At 47.8% G+C, this 21,957-nt stretch overlaps 1 protein-coding gene across 3 annotated transcripts in view; it reads left to right on the top strand.

The window, feature by feature from the left end:
- Positions 1-21,957, top strand: part of ITGB5 (integrin subunit beta 5) — a 112,171-nt gene that overhangs the window by 69,343 nt on the left and 20,871 nt on the right. For all 3 annotated transcript variants that reach the window (XM_028091290.2, XM_028091289.2, XM_088024852.1), the window contains 2 exons: positions 3,678-3,812; positions 12,325-12,754. In XM_028091290.2, coding sequence (XP_027947091.1) covers positions 3,678-3,812; positions 12,325-12,754 — 565 coding nt within the window. The remainder of the gene's footprint in view (positions 1-3,677; positions 3,813-12,324; positions 12,755-21,957) is intronic.

Raw genomic sequence — 21,957 nt, 5'->3', positions numbered from 1 at the left:
TGGTAGTAATCAAAATAGTATGGTACTGGCACAAAAATAGACACATAGATCAGTGGAACAGAAAAGAGACTCCAGAAATAAAGCCACAATTATATGGTCAATTATCTATGATAAAGTAGGCAAGAACATACAATGGAGAAAATAAAGTCTCTTCAATAAATGCTGCTGGGGAGACTGGACTGCCACATGCACGAAAATGAAGTTGGAACACTTTCTAACATATGCACAAAAATAAATAAACTCAAAATGGATTAAAGACCTGAATGTGAGACCTGAAACCATACAAATTCTAGAAGAGAGCACAGGCGGTAAATTCTCTGACATCAGCCAGAGCAACATTTTTCTAGATGTGTCTCCTAAAGCAAGGGAAAGAAAAGCAAACATAAACTATTGGGACTACATCAAAATAAAAAGCTTCTGCACAGCAAAGGAAACCATCAACAAAACAAAAAGACAACCCACTGAATGGGAGAAGATATTTGCAAATGTATGTATCCAAATACAGGGTTAATATTCAAAATATAGAAAGAATTTATTTTTTTTTCCTTTATAGAAAGAATTTATATAACTCAGGGTGCCTGGCTGGTTCAGTCAGTGGAGCATGTGACTCTTGATCTTAGGGTCATGAGTTTGAGCCCCACATTAGGTGTAGAGATCACTTAAAAAGAAAATCTTAAAAAAAAAAAAGAATTTATATAACTCAATACCAAAAAACAATCTGATTAAAAATGGGCAGAGGACTTAAACAGACATTTTTTTTTAAAGATTTTATTTATTTTGACAGAGAGAGAGTACAGGCAGGGGGAGTGGCAGGCAGAGGGAGAGGGAGAAGCAGGCTCCCTGATGAGCAGGGAGCTCGATCCCAGGACCCTGGGATCATGACCCAAGCCGAAGGCAGACGCTTAACCGTCTGAGCCACCCAGGCGCCCCAATAGACATTTTTCTGAAGAAGACATACAAATAGCCAATAGACATATGAAAAGATGCCCTACATAACTAATCTTCAGGGAAATGCAAATCAAAGCCACAATGAGATATTACCTCACACCCGTCAGAATGGTTAAAATCAAAGTGACAAGGAATAGCAAGTGTTGGTGAGGTTGTGGAGAAAGGGGAACCCTCATGCACTGTTGATGGGAATGCAAGCCGGTGCAGCCACTCTGGAAAACAGTACGGAAGTTCCTCAGAAAAATTAAAAATAGAAATACCATATGATCCACGTATTCCACTATTGGGTATTTACTCAAAGAAAATGAAAACACTAATTCAAAAAGATACAGGCACCCCTATGTTTATTGCAGCATTATTTACAAAAGCCAAGATATGGAAACAGCCTAAATAGTGGATAAGGTAGATGTGGTGTGTATACACGATGGAATATTACACAGTCATAAAAAAGATATTGTGCCATTTGTGAGAACATGGATGGACCTAGAGGGTATTGAGCTAAGTCAAATAAGTTAGACTGAGAAACACAAATACCATATGATTCTACTCATAAGTGGTATCTTAAAAAAAAAAAACCAAAAAGCAGGATCAGACCTATAAATAAAGAGAACAAACTGATGGTTGCCGGAGAGGAGGAGAAGGGGGGATTGGGCAAAATGGGTGAAAGGGAGAGAGAGAGAGAGAAATACAGCTTCTAGTTATGGAATGAATAAGTCACAGGGATAAAAGGCACAGTATAAGGAATAAAAAAAAAATGACCTGTCTTTCAAAAATAATTTTCAGTTTCTTCCACTAGGTCTGAACCCCTGAGCATAGCTGCCATTAAAACATCCATCGATTCATTCAACAGAAGCTTGGTTCAATCCTAGGGAGAAATATGATAGGGCTGTGGGAACTCACAGCTCACTGGGGAAAGGAGCTCGGTAAAGAACTGTGTTCAGCAGGAGAGTGCTGTGTATGTTGAAAGGTGCTCACGCAACTCTCTGCCAGTCGAGGCTGACACAAGAGGAAGTGGATTTAAGAGAGAGAGTATTTTTAGAGTTGTAAAAGCACTTGGACAATTTGTTGCAAAGGGGGAGACTATTTTTTGCAGGGCGTATTTTCAATAAGCTATTAATTTGTTAGGAAAACTGCATATTTAACTTACTCAAGTTTAGCACTATAGGCTCAGGAAAAAAGGGGAAAAAAAAAAGAAAAAAAAGAAAAGAACCCCAGAAGAGCAAGAGGCAGTCCTGCCAGCCATCTGTTCATGTTCCCGGAAGTACACCTGAGAAAGGAGGGTGCAGGCCTCAAGGGTCATCCGTTGATCTTGGGGTCCATGTATCTGTGTGTCTCTCAGAGTGTGTGCATCCTGCCATACTGAATGTACTTAGCGTATAAACATTTATTTTTTGTAAGATGTAGCCCCTAGATACAAGCCAGTTCACTGGGCCTGAGTCACCAAAGTATGTCCTCCTCAGAGATTTTCAGTGGCAAGTTTTTCAACTTACAGGCGTGCTTCTGCGAAATTTGCGCAAACTCCTCACAAACTAAACAGTATCCAGCACCCAGATCCAAAAACGATATTACTAACACCCAGAACCACCTATTAAGCCCTCTTCCATTGTTTATCCCTCCAAGGGTAACCATTAATTTGCCTCTTTTTAAATTTCATATGAATAGAATCATACAGTGTGTATGCTATTTGTGTCTGGCTTCTTTCAGGCAGTGTTGTAAGATTCATCTATGTCATGGAATGTCATATTTCATTAATTGTTACTGTATGGTATTCTATGTGAACACACCATTGTTAAAAGTCTGTTCTACCATTGACAGGCATTTGGGTGGTTTTGGTTTCTAGCTACTATGGACAGTGTTGCTCTAAACATTCTCAAACATGTCTCTGGTCAGTATGCATCTCTGTTGGGTATAATCCTACAGTGAATTACTAGGTCCAAGGTTGGTCCAAGGTTGGTCCAAGCATTAGTAGATGTTGCCTAATGGTTTTCTCAAAGCTTGTACCAATTCACACAGCAGGGTGCGGGCCCCAGTTGCTCCACCCATCCTTTCCAACACTTGATATTTTTGGTCTTTTTATTTTTTCTCTTCTGATGGGTAACTTTGGCTTGATTTTTATTTCATTCACCATCTTGAGAACATAATCCCCATGTAAGATGCTATCTTTCAGAATGTGGTTCAAAACTCAGCGAATGTGGTCCTCATCTGGTGGAGGGTGGGTGTGAGTGTGAGCATTGGCAGGATGCATTCAGGAGAAATGGTTTTGCTGAACTGGTTTTGAAGGTTGACAAGATGCTAGCCAGGGGAAGAGAACAGAGAAGAGCCATTGACTAAGGGAACACTGTCCTGGGCCCATGTAAGGGGGCACGTGGCAAGATTTGAGGAGCTGCATTTCCAAAGCTGAGTGGGATGAGAGATGACTCTGGAATGGCGAGCAGGGACAGAGCATCACCCCCTGGAAGCAGATAGTTACCATATGGCAGGTGGACCCTTGTCAACCTCACTGAGCCCATGGAGGGAGACCTCGGGCCATGTCTGGCTAGGTGGTGTGTGGGTGTGGAGAGAAGGGAAAGGATGAGGGACGGGCAGTGAACCAAGCCCACTGGCTCTTGCCTTGGCCTGAGACTCCTGAGTTAGAGACAGTCATGTGGGCCTCAGAGGACCAGTACGGCGAACATCTCTGCTGCAACCCGTACTAAATGGTTCTGGCTTCGTCTTCTCTCTCTGTTCAGAGCATCCGGTCTAAAGTGGAGGTGGCCGTCTGGGATCAGCCTGAGGATCTTAATCTCTTCTTCACTGCTACCTGCCAGGATGGTGTGTCCTACCCTGGCCAGAGGAAGTGTGAAGGCCTGAAGATTGGGGACACGGTAAGTTCTCACCCCCAATTATACCTGTTAGCGTTGGTCATCATTCTTTGGCTTCTGGTAACTTTTATCACTTACTAGAGTCCTTTAGGGGTTTCTATTCTGTCTTCCAACTCCGCATCGGGGGGGGATGCCTGCTCTGTGCCGTGTCTTCGGGGTGCCAGGTGGACTCGTTAGAAAGCTTGTCAGGAGACAGCACTCAGTGTGTTGCCGCATGAGGCTTCCTCAAGTTGACATTGTGCTCTTGGCATTTTAAAACATTATTTTCTTCATTTGACAGGCATGAAATTAGGTGGGAGAGTATGGTAGGAATCTAAGAAAACTGGCCTTCATTCCTAGTTTTCGACAGCTTGCTCTGTGCCTTGGATAATCTGACCCTCGCTTTTCTCTTCTGCAAAATATGAAGAAAGCCATCCACTTCTTCTGATTTGATCTGATGGGGTGGATAACTCCACAGCAATGGAGGGCACTGAAGCTTTGTGTGGATTAAGTGGCTATAAGTAACGATGGGGAAGAACCATTGTATGTAAAGGTGTGCGTACTCATGCGCCAAACCAGGGACTAATATGGGTGATGGAAACAGAAAACACACACGGGCACAGAGGCAGGCAGAGTGGTGATGGAGAGCTGTCCACACGTCTTCCAGAGCTTCCTGCTGCTAGACGGAGGCCACGGATCCTTTCCCTGTTGCGTTGACAGTTCCATTGCTCAGAGTATAGAAAGGCAGTGAGAGAAAGTTCCCTTCCACACATGAAAGAATCTGACTGAAGCCAAAAAATTTATAGGGACCTTGAAAGTAGATGACTGTATCTTTGGGGTATTAGGCACTAATGATGGCCAAGGTGGGTATCAGCAGACTTACACCCTGGACGCCAGGGAAACAGCTCAGAGAGACGTAGGTAGAGCTGCATGGCCGGTTGTACCTCAGCATGGCCTTTTGGGGCTTTCCCACATGCCATGCTCGATCCTCTCCCTCCTTCCTGTCATGGCTGCCCTTCACCCATTTGCAACACACAGGCGTACATCCCCCCCCCCGCGTTCTAAATCTTATAGTGATGCCTTGCCCTGACAAAAGGACAATTCAAAATATGGTATCAATGTTGAGAAGGTGAGGGACTCTAATGACTAAGTAATAAATCTTTATCTAAGACCTGTTTCTCCCAAGTTGCTTTTGTTTAAAAAAAGGGAAAGATGGCCTAATCAAGTTGTCAGATGATACATCATTAAAAGTGAAAAATGATTATTTGTGGCATTTAACTCAGAAGGCGCTCCTAGGGTCAGGTGACATTGCTGTAACAAAAATCCTTCTATTCCCATCTTCCTAATTATATGAATCAGGTTTTTTTGGAGGGTGTGCTTTAATCTAGACAAATACAAAATAGGAATAGAATCAATCCCTGTCTCATTTAGCAATAAGTAATATTTTATGTATACATGAACTCTTTGCGTGGGGAAAGCTTTCATCTCCTTAAAGAGGCACTTCTGATAAAATTTTACATTTAATATTTGTCAGATTTTGCAATATGTTTATGTTATCTTGATCTGTTGGAATGATTAATCAGTCCAGATGATTTTTTGAAAACCACAAAAGCCCAGTGGTCACAGGGTTGAAAGAGACAGTTATGAAAAAAATGGAAGGAGGCAGAGATCACGAGAGAAAGGGACACACAAGTGAATTCCATGGATCTGTGGGTGGAATGTCTGGTGCAGTGTGTCAGGAAAGCAAAAAGCATGAAAAGCACCCAAAAGAGGAGCCCTTTACCTGAAGAAATAGGTGCAGTGGGACAGAGGTGAGAAAGAGCCTCCAGCGTACACGAGATGCCTGGGTTTCAGGAAAGTTCTAGACAATGTCTAATGGCATCCTCATGAGTAAGATAAATAGTGGGAGTTGATGATAGCACGGTTAGGCAGATTCGTAGCTAAGTAAACTTGCTTCTTAAAAGTGTTAATAATGTCAGCTGGAGGAAGACTTGAGTGGGGTTCCAAATGTCTCTCATCTGTCCATGTTCGCTACTGGCTGCAGTTGAACTCACAGAAGACCTGCTTATCAAATGTGAGAAGGTCACAGAACTGGAGAACACAGTTTATCTCAAAATACAGGAAAACCAAGATTTAAAATAACTTTCAAAATTCAGCTGGGTTGAAATCACAGGACTGATATCCTGCATTCAGCTCAGAATATTAACAGGGTGGAGGAAATTTGGTTTGACAGTGGTTTTTAAGAAAAGGATCTGGCAGATTCTGATTCTCAAAGGCTTAATGTGAATAAACAGTGTTGCTTAAAAAAAGAAAAGAAGCCAACTGAGGCCGCATTAACAGAAGTATTTTGAAACCCCAGAGAGAATGGTCCCACTCTTCTTTGTGTGGGTCACACTGCATCTGGAGTTCTGCGTTCAGTTCGCTCTCCTTTTTTTTTTTTTTTTTTCAAAGCACAAGTGACAAGCAAGTGTCACGATGAATTGTCTGGAAACCAGAAAGGTCAGAGGAACTGGTGTTTGTTGATAATAATGACATAAAGTTGGATTTCTTTTTAGATGCAAGAAACTCAGGCAATTGATGCTGCCTTAAGCAAAAGCAAGAAAGTTCTTTTAAGAGTATTGGGGTTCCTCATAGACCCAAGAGGTAGGTGCAGTTAGCCTTGGGAAAGATAGTGAGTTAGCTCTGTGTTCCTCACCACTTCCCTATGAGCAAGGTAGTGTTATTCATGTTGACAGGTGAGAAAAGTGGAGCCAGGGCTTTCTGGCTGTGTTGCTGGTACCCTAGACCACCTTTCCCTGGCCTCTTACTGCCTATGATTCTGTTCTCTCATGTCTGTTTCAGAGGGTTCATTTCAAAGGGTTCATTTCGGAGCAAAGTATGATAACAAAGAAGGCCCCCCCCCCACAGGGAACATAGTTTATTGAGTGCCTTTATGCGCCTTACTTCATTCAGTGTATACACCCCGTGGCTCTGGTGGGGAACGGGGCGCTGCACTCATTGCTGCTGGGCATCCTGAGATTTGGGAGTGTCAGAACCTGCCCAAGATCCCCAACTAAGTGGTGGACTTGCAACTCAGACCTCGGTCACTTGACTAGTCGTCCTTACCATGGAGGGAATAACCCATGTACCATTTCATGGGGATTTATGATGGGCTGTACTGCATGCAGTAGAGACTTCTCTGCTTCCTGCAGCACCTGTAAAGTAGATGTTACTTCCCCACTTGATGTGAGAAAGACTGGGGCTCCCAGGGGGACCTGAGAAACTTGCTGGAAGTCCTCTGCTGCTGAGCCACAAGAACCTGAAGTCAAATCTGAAACTACTGATGCCAGAGTCTGTGTTCTACCTCATGCACTTGGGAAGTAAAGCTTTCTAGGAAGCCCAGGTGGCATCACTATGACTTATGTACGGACACCCCTGTGTACAGATTTTTGTTTTTGCTAGGATAGCCCAGGAAAGTAGGGACATTGTCCAGAAGACAAAAAAAAGATTTTATTATTTAAAAAAAATTTTTTTTTAAGATTTTATTTATTTGAGAGGGAGTGAGAGAGATCACAGAAGGAGAAGGAGAAGCAGTCTCGCCACGGAGCAGGGAGCCTGACATGGGGCTCAATCCCAGGACCCTGAGATCATGACCTGAGGTGAAGGCAGATGCTTAACTGACTGAGCCACCCAGGTGCACCCCCCCAAAAGATTTTAAATGGCATTTTTTTCACAAAAACAAAAATCTCTGATGTATTGGGATGATTTATTAGAGAAGCTGAAATAGAGACAGAAGAAAGGTGCTTCGTCCACGCTGATCGCCCTGGACAGCTTTTCTGTACGGGTGGGCCAGCAGCCTCCCTTCAGCTCAGAGGGAAGACTCCCGTGGCGGCTCCCACTGTTGTCTCGCTCTCCAGGAGGCCACAGTCCCACGGCCCCTGGCTCTACTGCACGGCGGGGGTGGAGTCCTCGTTTTCTTGGATGGAAATAGACTGGCACGGGGCAGCAACCACTCACCTGTCACAGTGGACAAGCTGCTACCCGCCAGGGCCACACCAGCCCATGAGAGGCAAGCTCTTGGAGGGCTCTGGAAGCACAGGGGCAGAATCAGCTGCATAATTTGCAGGGCCCAGTAGAAAATCAAAATATCCCCAGGGTCCTTGTTCAAAAATACAGAGTTTGAAGATGACAACAGCAGAGGATTAAACTGAGCACAGGGCCCTTCTGAGTGTGGGGCCCTGGGACTACAAAGGCCCAGGCCCATGGAGCCAGCCCTGGCAGGGGAATGAGGAGGGCTCTCCCTCAGCCCCCCTTTTGCTGAAGGAGAGACGCACTTCTGCTTTCCCAGCTGGGGCCAGTCTGATTCTCTTAACCCTGGGCCAGGAAGGCAAACTTCTGTCCCTCCTCCCAGACTGAGCTTTCTCTAGAGGGCTCACAGTTGGGCTTCAGCAGCCAGGCCTGCTCCTGAGTATGTGGGCTCTTCCCCCCTAACATTGGTCTCAAGGACAAATCTGGCAGAGGAAATAACACATGCGATGAGTCAGCCCCATAGAGGGTGAGGGGTGCAGCTATAAAAGTTAGGCATGGTGTCCCAGCAGCCCCAAGGACAAAGGACCCACATCACAGAGAGGTGCTGTTTCAGCTGAGGAACATAAGGTATCTGGCCGTTATTTGGCAGGTGGGTGTTATTCTTCAGTGCCATGACTTGGGAGGTCCGTGGACAAGTCAGGGAATGGCAGGAGGTAGGCAGAAGGGCTCAGGGACTTACCCAGAGAAGAGGGATTAGGAAAAGCAGTCAGGGTATAACTGTCATCGGGTATCTCTGGGTCTGGCCTGTAGATGAGGACATGGCCCATGGCGGGGATGGGGGTGGATGGGTGCAGCCTTGGGACAACTGGGTTCAGGTGGCAGCCAGGTGAGTCTCACCACCTTGTAACTAAAGCTTCCTGCAGGAGCAGTGGGGGGAGGGGGGGGCAGGCAGAGGCTTTATGGTCACTTCCAACCAGAGGCCATAGTTTTGTGACTCTTCTGTGTTCTCTGGGTTAAGAGATCTTTCCAGGCAGGAAGCAGGAGAGGTTGCAGGGGGGTGAAGGGCGAAAGAAATACTCCTTGAATAAAACCTAAGTGTCAAATCCAATGAGGTTCTCTTCTCCAGTGATTTCAATTTTTCCCTAATTTTCCTCCTCTGGTCCCAACACCAGCCAGTGCTGACTGAGTGGGCCTGGCCACTGGGAGTTGGTTTTCTCATGAACTGACTTTGACAAATTAGTATGCAAGTGGCCAGCCGTGCAGCAAGCACTAACACCCAGTACAAAGGACCTAGTGAGTCCCATCACAGGCTTCCCACAGCATCCCCCTCTCCTGTCCCCTGCTTTGGGGCCCTGTAGCCCGTGCCCATGCCCAGCACTTTGTTTCAATGAGCTCCTGGTAGACTTGGCATCTGTACAGACCCGGGTTTGGTGGGTTTGGGGTGGGGGCTGGGCAGCCCTTTTGAAAGCATGGATCAGGCCAACAGCCCTGCAAGAAAACCAGGAGCATCCCAATGAGACTCAAATAACAAGACTGGATGGGAGGGAGGGCTGCTATGTCCATGACCTTCCTCTGGAATCTTGGAGTGGGAGATGGAAAGTCTCCAGGAACTGGGGAGCCTTGAGTATCAGTTGAAGTCCACAGTAATCAGGAAGAAGTCTCATTCCAGGGGCCTGACAGACTCTGGATTCTTTCCCAATCCCCCAGGGAAATGGACTCTGAAAGGAGGGTAGCAGAACAGATTTACTTGTTGTTCCTGAAGTGCTTTTTATAGCATTCCTGTGCCCAGCAGGACCTGCGAGACCAGTGGCTGAGTTAGAGCTGCTCTCTGCTTATCAGATGGCTGGCCACACGCCAGGCTGCATGGGCCTGACAGCTAGGACCTGGGTTAGACCAAAGCTTTGGCTGAAGAAAGCCACCAGGACTGCCTAAAGGCCAGTCTTCCTCATTCCCCTGGCCAGCCCGCCAGTGTATGAGCCTTTCTAAATCCTGGGCCGCTGGCTACTCTCCTGGCTTCTCCACTTACTCCCCAGCAAACACAGACACATTGGGAAGACTGGGGAGATTGAATTCTCTTGTTACTTTGTCCCTGGATGCAGGCAAGTTTCCCTGGGGGCAGGTTATGCTCCCAGATGGACACTCCTCACAGTCTTTCAGTAATTAAATCCCTTTGGCTCTTGGTCTAGCTTATATCTTTGCCACTTATTCCATATCTGAGCCCCAGATGCCTTTGGGAGGCAAGAACTTTTCATTTAACAAATCCTACATCATTGTAACCCCGGGAAGTGGTAGCCTTGAGCAAGTCATGGCTTCTCTCCAAAGGAAGGGATGTTCACCTCTGCATTCTTGACAACCCCATGGATAGCTTCGGTCAGGCACCCCACCCCCTTCCTGTCTGTAGGCTTGAGTCATCCCCAGCCCAAGGCAGGTAGATTTTGGAGATGCCTCTGGTCACCACCTTGGAGAATTGCCATCTTGTGGTCCCTGCAGTTAGCTGGGCTACCTCTCCCACTGAACCCAGATATGGACACTAAACATCTGCCGCATTCCCACTTCCAGGAGGTGACGTGCCAAGGAGAGCCCAGTCCCACCCCCACCAGCTGTGTGACCAGCACTAAGCTCCCCTACCCACCAACCCCGTTTTCTCTCCAGTAAATGAGAATGCCTCTTTTTAGGGCATATAAATGAGACACTCATGGAAATGCCCAGCACAGTGCCTGGCACATGTAGGCATTTGACCCCCGGTAACCATTCATGTTTGTTGTCATCAGGCAGAGTTCAGTTCCCGGGTGGGTCTTCATCTTGTTTCCTTACCTCAAGAGCCCACCTATACCTGAGGTCCTTGAAACTTGGCCTGGTTCTCCCTTTGTTTCCTCCTAACCATCTGTGTAGACCTGGAGGGTGGGGGTGGGCTAGTCCCAACTGTCTGCAGCTGGTTTGGCTCTCCCAGCGTCCTCTGACTCTGGCTGTTGGTCATCATCGTCAGCTCACCTGTCCAACAGCATCTCCCGTGACTCCCCTTGGCTAACACTGATTCTTGGATCTCTGTTGTTGGGTTCCCCTGGAGCCATGCCGGCTGCCAAGTGGGTATTTCTCTCCAGGGCCTGTCCTCCTGCTCAGTCTCACCCGCTCCCACCCTGGGGTGTCCCTAGATGCCACAGAATCTGAGGGGAGGCCTTTTAGAATTAGTAAAGACCCCAAAGTGATAGGGATCTGTAGAACATTTAGAAAAAAACATGTTTTCAGTGTTCTCCAAAAATATACCTAATTGTTACCTAAGAGTGGCCAGTAAAGCCAGTTATAGATGACTTTTTAAAAATCAGGTTTAATCCAACCCAAACAATGAAATTAAGAATAACAGTAGCTAAAAGTGGTTTCTAACCCATTCTGAGCCCCAGAAGGACCTGAGGAGCCTTTTGAAAAATAAAGGCATTCGGCCAGCCGCAGCGAGTCAGTTGGAGGAACGGGCCCAGGCCCGGGTCCGCGTCGGGATTGGCCCCCCCAACCCCCGTTCGGAGGAGACGCGTCTCAGGGTGGCCTTTGGTCAGGGCGGGCGGCTACCTGGCTGTGGACCTCCACGCGCCGGGCCCCGGGCGCAGCCTGGCGGACGAGCCGCACTCGGCTCCTGTCCCGTGGGAGGCCGGGAGGTGGCGGAGCGGCGCTCAGCTTCCGGGGAGAACGCAGCCGAGCCGCGCCGGGCCCCGCTCACCTCGCAGCCCTGCGGGCGGCTGACGGCCATCTCTCCCGCACTGCCATCTGCCAGCGGGCCCACCTTGCTGCCTGTTTCCAGGGCGGCCCGTGAGAAGCTCAGGAGTTAGCGACACTTCTCCACGGGCTTTGTTGAAAAAGTCTGTCCGTGTGCGGGGCGCGTTTGGTCTGTGATAACGCTTGATTACGACCACGGGGCCGTGATTGAGGACGATGGATGCGGCTGTGAGGACCAGTCCAGGGAGACATGAGGGCAGAGCGAGGCTTCAGGCGTGTCTATGCGGAGACAGACACTCCGGAAGGGACCCGGGGCCCTCTCGTCCCCTGTCCAGCAGGAGAGGAACGCCTTCAGAGGGGCAGGCAGTTGCCAGGGTGTGTGGACCCCCGTGCCCCGTGACGTCGGGGGCACATCTAGCTCAGCGCCCGGCACAGAGGAGGTGCCCAGGAAGTATTCGCGGAATGAATGACTTTGAAAATGGAGAGGGGAGCGGGTCGGATAAAAGTGAACCGCAGGGGAGCTAGACCCACGTGCCCTTGAGCGTGTCCGGCTACCTTTGGGCGGCTGGGCGGCGAGGAGGAAAAGGTCACGTGCCTGTGGAATGTCGGCGCGCCTGAGTGCTGTGGGCCTCCGCCGAGAGCGCGCTCGCGTGTCTGGGGCCCCTTGCTCCTCGGGCCTTCAGCCGCAGCTCTCGGTCCAGGGCCCCAGGGCCTGGGGGCTGGGGCGTGCGGTGGGGGGCCGTTCCCCCGGGCCAGGCCCCGGGGTGGTCGGGGAGGCCCTGGACTGCCACGCCGCAACGGCCCCTTTCTTCTTCCCGCCCAGGCGTCCTTCGAAGTGTCGGCGGAGGCCCGGAGCTGCCCGGGCAGGCCCGCGGAGCACACGTTCACGCTGCGGCCCGTGGGCTTCCGGGACAGCCTGGAGGTGGGGGTCACCTACAGCTGCCAGTGCGGCTGCAGCGCCGGGCTGGAGCCCGACAGCACCAGGTGCAGCGGCAACGGGACTTACGTGTGCGGCCTGTGCGAGTGCAACCCCGGCCACCTGGGCACCAGGTGTGAGTGCCAGGAAGGGGAGAGCCAGAGCGGGTACCAGAACCTGTGCCGGGAAGCCGAGGGCAAGCCCCTGTGCAGCGGGCGCGGGGAGTGCAGCTGCAACCAGTGCTCCTGCTTCGAGAGCGAGTTCGGGAAGATCTACGGCGCTTTCTGCCAGTGTGACAACTTCTCCTGTGCCAGGAACAAAGGGGTCCTCTGCTCAGGTAGGCGCCCCGCAAGCACGTTAGCGCTGAGCCCGGCCCGGGCACCACTAGGGCATCCCCCTCCCGAAGGGTGCCTTGTGCTGACTAACCGCTGTCCTCCGGGGAGAAGGCCAGGCAAGCCTTGCGGGCCACCGGGCCTGGGGGTGGGGACCAGCGTATGGAATACAAGGGCAGAAGGACCTGCCGTGGGCCTGTGGACTCCCAGAGTCACAGGGGTGTGTGGGGGTCGTCCAGGACTTACTCGCACAGCATTCCATTCTTCTTGATTGCCTCCTGTGGTCATCTTTGGGGGCCGTCATTCTGCCTCCTACAGACATGGTTTGGAAGTTTCTTTTGATTGAACAGAAAATTGTTTCTCAGTAATTGCCACCCACTAATTCATATTCTAGACACCCTCTTCCATGTGACAGCCTGTCAAACATCTGAAAATTTCTTTGTTTCTCTGTTCTCTTTTCTTTCTACACTAGCCACCACGTCTCCTCCTGCTCTGAGGACTCCATCAGTTTGTTAAGTGTGCTTCTGAGCGCTAAGCTTGTTATTTGTCATTCTGGAGAGAGAGGGCCCAGCCCAGAGTTCAGCTGAACATTTCTGTGATCTGGACGTTCTGCTTCCATTCACATATCCTAACAAGATACCCGCTTTCCCTTTTCTTTTCTGTTAAATGATCACATGATACTCTTGAGTTGTTCTTGAACTTCATTACCAAAAGCTGAAGTGTCTTAATTTTTCCAAGTTAACTCTAGTCAAGCCAAGCTTTTGTTGTGTCCTGTTTGAACACTTAAGTTTTCTAATCTATGCGTAAGACTTTCCATGGATTCCAGTTAAATTACAGTTTGGCACTTCCCATTCTGGGAGTTGCATTCCAGTGAGACACTGTAAAATCCTATCTCAGAGGGGGTTTTCCCTCCGACGCCATGCTGCCTTCAAATACAGTAAGTGGAACCATTTTAGGCAGGATTGTAGTTTCTTCTGCTGTTGCTGGAATTCCTCCCTTGAGAGTGGTCTTCCAGTTGGGAAGTAGTGATTTGAAAGGAACTTTTGAGTATCATAGGGAAGATAAAGCAGAAACATGGGAGGCAAATCAGAGCATATAAATGACCTGTCACTGTGGGAGGAATGACCGTCCCTCTTTGGAAGGAGCAAGTGCTGAGGGTGGCCCCAATGTGGGTGAGGCTTCCTGGGGCAGACCGCACAGTGAGACAAGTATGAGTGCACCCACGGGAGCAGTGGGGCCAGCATGTTCATAACTGGAACTGCTCCAGAAAGTACAGGGCATGTGAATGTCATAGAGGAATGTCACGGAGTGAAGAATTAGGATTTGATATGCTGACCATGCAACAGGGGATCTGCTCGTCCTCTGGCAAAGAGATGCTAGACTGGGATTCACTGGATGGTTCTATCTGAGTTAGCAGAAAAAGTACTTAGGATCAGGCAGTCCTGGGTCTAAATCCAGTAACATCACCTGATGCTTATGTCACGTTGGGCTTAGAGCTCTTGTGAAAAATAGAGCATGTGTATACAGCACCTAGGGCACAGCCTGGCACAGAAGGAGGACTCGCCGAGCACTGGATCCTTTCTGAGTCAATGCCACCACCTCTGGTCAGTGCAGGAGGGGCTGCCACCATAAACCACCAGGCTGTGCCTCAGGAGTTCCAGGAGGGGGGTGGGGGGTCGGGGGTGGACTTTCCAATCCCTTCACCAGCACCGTAGAAGCTCCAAGGATCCTGGCAGTGTCTGTAACTGGCTTTTAGCAGTGTTTTTTTCTTCTTCCAAACATATTAGCAAATAGTGTCATGAAACTGTCCTCCCTTCCCCTCAGGAGCCAGAAACAATCCTCTGATACGTCTTTATCCAGAAGGCTGCTTGTGACATGTTGTGTCCATATTGCCTGGGGGCAGGGGCTTCTAAGTCCGCTGACGTGTGCAGATTCCATCCCCATAATTCATCAGCCTGCTGCCTGGGTTCTCTCTCGTACATTTGGTTTTCCTGTCTCAAAATGGCTCGCCACCCTTCGTTTCTGCATTATTCTGAAAATCGAAGAAGACATAGACAAAGGACCTGGCGTCGTGCTTGGTAGGAGACAGGGCCCAGCATGTGGTAGATGCCTCCTCTCCCTCCCTCAGATGTTAGGTTTCTCTGAATACAGCACAGAGCCTGGGGGTGCAGGGCAGGTGGTAGATGAGGTGTGAGTGACCTCAGTAGAGAAAACTTGTCGTTTTGGAGGCAGGAATATTTTGTAATTGAGAGAATACGTAGCTTTTTTGTTCAGCCACCAGAACTCACAGTTTTGAGTTAATCTTGCATTTCAGAATTCTGCCCGGGTGCTGTTTCTCTCCCTTCACTCCATACAATCCTGCAATATTGAGAGACTCTCACATGTCCCTGGGTAGAGAGAAGGGAGATCCTAGAAGCCCTGGAGGCTCCCACATACACGGTACTTCAGGTCACTAACATCTCAGGATGGCTGGGGTGGGATGTCTTTTTTTTCCCCATTTGAAAAGCCATACACATTCATTAAAGAAAATTTGAAAAATTACTCTTTTGATAGATACGTGGTCAGTCCTTGCTGTCTGCCTCCTTCTTGGTGACCAGGATTAATTTGGACCATCTGGTCCATCTGGAGGAACTCCTTCCTCCCACACTGGTTCACATGTCTCCCTTCCAAAACTGTGCTCGGTCAGATAGCTGGAGAATTATTCTTAGTTTTAGAAGAGTAGAACAAAATGAAATAAATTGTTTAATTGTTTATAATTCCATCAGTCATACATTAAGAGGTCCGTATCTTTCCTTTCAAACATTTTTTCTAAGTGTGTGTGTGTCTGTGTACAATTTTGTGTCTTGGTTTTATCAGGTAATATTATATCCTAAGCAGCCCTTAAAGTTGAATGACTTTAATACCTCGTTGACTGGAACATTTTTACTCTTTCCATTGCATCCCCGATTACCCTCCCCACCCCTGCACTTGAAAAGCAACAGCTAGTTGAAACGTGAAGCTATCCAAGTCTTCGTGGGGAAAACAGTTTCTGGAATGATGTCATTGTTGTGTTTGCTTATTTAGTAAGGACTTTGAACTGAGCCCGGCTCCAGGGAGGACTTGTTCCTGTGTATCGTTGCAGCATCCCGCTCCTCCTTCCTGGTCTTCCCGCCACAGCCGGCTCAGGGGGCAGCGGTGACTGGGTGGGTGATGGGTTCCAGCGCCCAGTTCCTTGGCACGCATGGTCAGCTTGGGGCTCCCGCTCTGGAACCGTGCCCACGGGTTTCAAGCTCTTGGATTGCTGTTATATTTGGGGGTTTTGTGGGGGAGAAGTCTGTTGCCCGACAGCCACTCTGGTCTGGAAGGTGCTGACTCAGAGCCTCAGGAGCAGCTGACCTCAGCACTCTCTCACAGTCCTTCCTGCCCCTCTCCCTGCAACCTGGCCCACCAAGGGCCATGTGCTTGTGGTTTGACTTCAGGCGGGGGCTCTGGTTTGGTGGTGGGGACGTCCTGGAAAAGCTCCTTCCACTTCTCTCTGGTCTCTTTGTCTATCAGACGCTTCTAGTCTCTTGTCCCATTGCCCTCCCCCTCCCGCAGAGAGCGCGGAGGGGGAATGCGAGAGAGTCCAGGTTTGTAACGTGTCATGTGGCATAAAAGTTCGTAGTGGAGCAATCAGACGAAGGTCCAGAAGCAGCGGAACCGTTTCTGTTACTACTTTTGGGACACGTTGTCACGGGAGTGTTTCCGGGCTGTTGTGTTTCCCTCTGGTTTCTAGAGGCAACAGAACCTGGACGATGGTTCTGTCCACAGGCTGTCCCTGTTTGTGCACAGGGCGCTTTGGGGAGCCGTTGCGAGGGCTTCTGTTCTTCTGAGTCTCGTGAAGTGTTGACCCTTCCGAGCCCCTCTGTCACCAGAACATGAGAAGTAGGACATGGCCTGTTTGGTTTCCTTCATATAATAAAAGATTATTGCTCAAACTTTGTTCTTTGTTGGTTACCATATCCAGACAGTGCATTTCCTGGGATTTGAGTTACTCCACTGTGGTAAACTGTTGAACTCTGTCCCAGCCCTGAAGTTTTCAGCCCTCCCTGTACTTCGAATGACTGCACTGGGGTACAGTGAATAACTTGCTAATGGTCGGCCTACTTCTTGGGTTTCATATATTGGGAAAACTTAAATAGGATATGGGATTTTGAACAGAGCCCTTTTGACTTCCGAACAGCCCTTTTGAACAGAGTCTTGTGACTGCAAGATCCCAAAAGTACATCTAAGTAAGGTGTCAAATATTTTACTTCCTCTAATAGGCTCTTTGGCCAGTTTCTACTTTATATATACTTTTTTCTTTTTAATATAGATTTTTGTATAGATACATAAGTCCTTTAATATGTGGCAGGCAGGCAGAGGTTAAGGGGCATCTGGAGTTCCCTCCCAAACATAAAAAAATGGGGAGCAACAGTAATGGCATCATCGGCAGAGGCCAGAGCCAGCCTCCAAGCACAGGCTCTGGGTCTGGGCTGATGGCTTCCAGAAGGCTTCACGAGGCTCTGTGACATCTCTCCAGTTACAAGCGCCTCTGACATTCAGGCCTGGTTTTAGACTTGTTGATTCTTGCCAAATGAAACACCTCCTTTGGCAGTAGTTATCCAGCTATGTTTATAAAAGTTCTCACCGTATTTATCCTGTTTTTCTTCAGAAATATAATTTTCACTCAGGGTAAGTCTCCCAATGGCCATTCCCGGGTCTGTGGTCACAGTTGTACCTTCTGCCACTGCATCAAAATTTGTATATTTCATAAATGGGTTGTTAGAGGACCATCTTGAATGCACTCCACAACAAAGGCCTCGAAAAGTACCTTTTGAATGAACCAAGATTTGACATATTGAATGTTCTAAGAAAGGGGCCTCTTGGCAGGATTGCTACTACTGTGTGCCTCAGGTGGGAGAGCCTAGAAAATTCTTCAAGTTTTTGCATGTATATCAGTCTTTGCTCAGTTTATTGATGGTTACCCAGGTGCTAATGGTAAATATAAAAATACAAAATATATGTATTTTCTAGAGAAAGGGCCTCTTTTCCCCAAAGGAACATCCACGTTGCAGTTCCCCTTATCTGCTATTATATAAATCTGAATTATGCACATGACAGCAAAAGTTGAGAGAGTCATGTTCCATTGTAGAGTGCTCAGGATATGGAGGCTCTAAGAACAGAATTTATTACAGGATTCTTCAGTAATTATGATTGTAAGGCATGCTGTTCCCCTAATTAGTAAAAACACTTCCACAGAGACCGTTTACCCAGTGCATGTTCAAATCTGGATTCTAAACCTGGCACTGCCCCTTTCTACCTCTGTGACCTTGGACTCGACTTACTACCTCCCTGACAGATATATTCTTTTAAGTTTTGACTTAAATTCCAGTTAGTTAACATAGAGTATAATATTTGTTTCGGGTGTACAGTGTAGTAATTGTACAGTTGTACAATTACAGTAAATGTACAGTTCCATACAACACCCAGTGCTCATCACAAGTGCCCTCCTTAATACCCATCACCTATTTCACCCATCCCCCACCCACCTCCTTTCTGGTAACCCTCAATTTCTGGCAGATCTTTTTTTATCTGTCACATACACCGGAGAGTTGTTGTGAGCATCAAATAGAACAATGTCTGGCGGCGCCTGGGTGGCTCAGTCGGTTGAGCGTTCGACTCTTGGTTTTGGCTCAGGTCATGGTCTCGGGGACGTGGGATCAAGCCCTGTGTTGGGCTCCGTGCTTGGCGCAGTCTACTTGAGATTTTCTCTCTCTCTCCCTCTGCCCTTCCCCTTCACTCTCTCTCTCAAATAATAAATAAGATATTTGAGAAAGAAAGAAAAAGAACAATGTCCAAAAAGCTGGCTCTCCATCAGGGATGTTGAGTAAGTGTCATGACCTGGTCTCCCCATCCCACCCCTTCTTGGAGAAACATTTTCTTCCACAGAGATAAGTATCAGAGACATTCATGGCATCAAAACAGGTTGGTTTCAGAAGTTCTCAACAGGCACCCCATGATCAAGAATTCCCTAAGAATTCCATCTGTATCCAGACATTGCTCCAGTTCACTTGAGAGACAAAAAGGTACCAACATTTAGGGCCTAGCCCTACAATGAAACAATGCATCTTTCAGACTAGCCACATGAACCAGGTACGCTGGACTGCTTATGTCTGGCGTCAGCCAGCTTCTTGCAGCTTGCGATTAGAGAAAGTTCTTTGGGAAAACCAGAGTGTAGCAAGTATCCGATGTTAGTGCGGCTAAAGATACGGAAACCATGATCTCTGATTGCAGGTCATTTTGTTTTAGGTAGGTTGCTGATTTCCTCTCATTCAATAAGAGCTCACTGAGCATTGTTCACATGCCAAGTGTTGTGCTGGGTGCCAGGATTACAGAGCCAGAGTTGCTTGAATTAATTTCTAAATGTTTGTACCCCTAGAATTTTCCACTTCCCAGAAACTTGCTGGGATTGAGGAATGAGGATATGAATCACTCATGTTTCTACCTTTACCATCCAGACTTTTATGAGATCTTGTAATACAAGGGAGAGAATATTGGGAAACCATGTTGAGAACCTGCCTTGTTCCATGCTCTGAGCTTAGCTCTGGGAATGGAGTTTTCTTACTGCCCTTGCTCACTGCCCAAATCTTGTTTCTGCAAAGGTCTTCAGCAACAATTCACCAGTGATTCTGAAAAATGGACTATTCTAAGCATTGGATCTCACCTCACTGCCTTTCTCTCTCTACTTAGAAAGGGAAGTGTGCAAGAGCAGCCCCTGTTTTGAGGACCCTGTGCGTGCCTTTGAACGTCAGAACTGATCCTTAAGGGCATGACACTTGGCTTGTGAAAGAAATAATGAAACTTCAAAAGCAAAGGAAAACCCTAGGAAGACCATGAGAATGCCAAAAATAAGATCTTGGTCATGTATAGGTTTGGGTGGTATTAGTTTTTTGATGTTATAGAATGACACATCAGACAATTTTCCATTCTTTAGTTAAATTGAGCACTTAAAGTACTCATTTCATTTCTTGGTCGTTGAGCCATAACTTTGCCTTTGGTCTTGATTTGGAAACTGTGACATAATTGGTTATAGGCCTGTGTTGCTCACTGCATCTGGTGGGGTGGGGCGGAATTGGATGGAGGAACCCTGTTTTCCTTAGGGGGAGTGTTCATGACTCTAAGAACACTGACCTAAGAACCCACCCAGATGCAAATTCTCCCTGGTGTCTGGAAGTTGCTCTGAGTGAGTTTGACCTGCTGCAATTTTGGCTTCCTCTCTCTGGGACCTTCCTAAACCCTGCCTGTTGCCCTCTGACCCAGAGAATGGGGTCACTCCAATTACCCCAGCTCACAACTACCACTCCTAAAAGTTTTGATCAGGTGACCCCACCGTCCCTAAGCTAAAGGAATATACTTCCCAAGTTAGTATGTTATTTCAGCATTTTGCTCTCATCATGAGCAAGCACGAAATAGTGGGATTATTTGTGTCTTGTGCCTTTCCTAATAGCACCCCTAGTCACACACAGTGGGCCAACATTGTTTTACCTGTTTAACGGTTTACACTTAGGGAAACTGAGACCCAGAACTTGGACTAAAGCTCACTGTGATTCTTCTAAGTAGGCTCCATGCCCAGCGTGGAGTCCATCGTGGGGCTTGAACTCACGACCCTGAGATCAAGACCTGAGCTGAGATCAAGAGTTGGACGCTTGACCAGCTGTGCCACTCAGGTGCCCCACATGATTCTGGATTATAGATTCAGACCAGGAGAACCTTGCAAATCAATAGTTACCTCATTTCTACCTAATTTTACTTATTTTGATTAGCTTGAGGCCCTTCTCAAATCTCTGAATTACCAGTCCAGCCTTCTCCGCTGTCACCACCCAAGCATTGAGCCCACATTTTCCAAGTCTTACCTAATGAGTGCTCTTTATTTCAGTCAAAATTTTAGGAAACATTTAGTGCCTGTTTTCCCAAGTGAGTGTTTGTCTGGGTTACATAAGGATGTATCAGACACAGCGGACCAGACTGAAGGTCACATGTGAACCAAGGGACTGGCTGAGGTACCTGTCCTTTTATGACTACTATTTGATGGAAGGCAGAGTGTTCCTCTTTGTGTTCAGTGGGTGTCTATCTGTTGTTATTGATTATGCTGAACCCACTTTCCTGAAATGAACCTTTGTTAGCCTGTTCTAATTTATAAACCACTTTTGACATGAATGATGTCACTTGGTTGTTGTTACTCTACCAGGCGATTGATGTGGCTGTTACTGATCCAACCCAAGTGGAGGAGGCTGTGGCTGAGAAGATTGGCCTGTTGGCCACACTCCCCACCAGTGGTTGGTCCAAAGCCTTGACCCAATAAAAGCCCACCTCCCCTAACTCTCAGGGGGTATTCTTGGGCAGCTGCTTCCTGCCATCTTGTGGCTTGGCTGGGCTCCTAGCAGCCAAGCTTCAGCGTGGCCCACTCATGTGACATTCCAAACTAGCTCTGACCATTAGGAGTGCTGCACCCGGCTCTGAACAGTGGCCAGCTGAGGGTGGAACATGGCAACTGTTAACCAACCACAACACGACAGATTTCCAGATTGAAAATAGTAACCCTCTCATCCTGTTTCAGTGATCAAGAGGGTAGCAAATTCATGTCTCTCCAGATGTGGTTGGCATTCCCCCAGAAGTGCCTGCCAGGTGGATTGGGCAAGTTAAGCCAAATTCAAGATGTTGATCTGAGAAACCTCTGTTTCTTTTGGCCACGGGCCCTCTGTTTTTCTTTCTGAGTCAGCATTCCTTAGGGTCCTATGAGGACTATGGTTCATCTCACTCAGCTGTTTACAGACTTCTTTGAAACTGGAAAGATGAGTTCATTAAAGAACACAGATTTTTCCATCTTCCATCCATTGCTTTAATCTCCTGTGATTGATAGAGTTGGGCCAGAGACCAAGTCCTTTCCTTGCCACCCTCATGCGAAATGCAGTAGTAAATCAAGGGACTTGGCAGCCAGTCGTCAGCATTGAGAAATCAGGTGCTAAGACAGGAAGGGCAAAGGTACCCTTTGGGAGGGCTGTTGCCTTTGACAATGGAGTCTTAGCTTTCCAGCCAATGCTGTCATCTTAGAAAGTAATGTTGAGGTTTGGAGAAGCTTCGCTTAAAAGCAACATCACCTTATTTGTTTAGTGGTGGTCATATTTTGCTGCTCAGATACAACATGAAT

Source organism: Eumetopias jubatus, unplaced genomic scaffold, assembly GCF_037043125.1.
Source record: "Eumetopias jubatus isolate StellerSeaLion01/CBP00866 unplaced genomic scaffold, mEumJub1_p1.0 scaffold_1, whole genome shotgun sequence".
Lineage (NCBI taxonomy): Eukaryota > Metazoa > Chordata > Mammalia > Carnivora > Otariidae > Eumetopias > Eumetopias jubatus.
The sequence above is the reverse complement of the archived record's forward strand: the minus strand, read 5'-3'. Positions and strand labels throughout refer to the sequence as shown.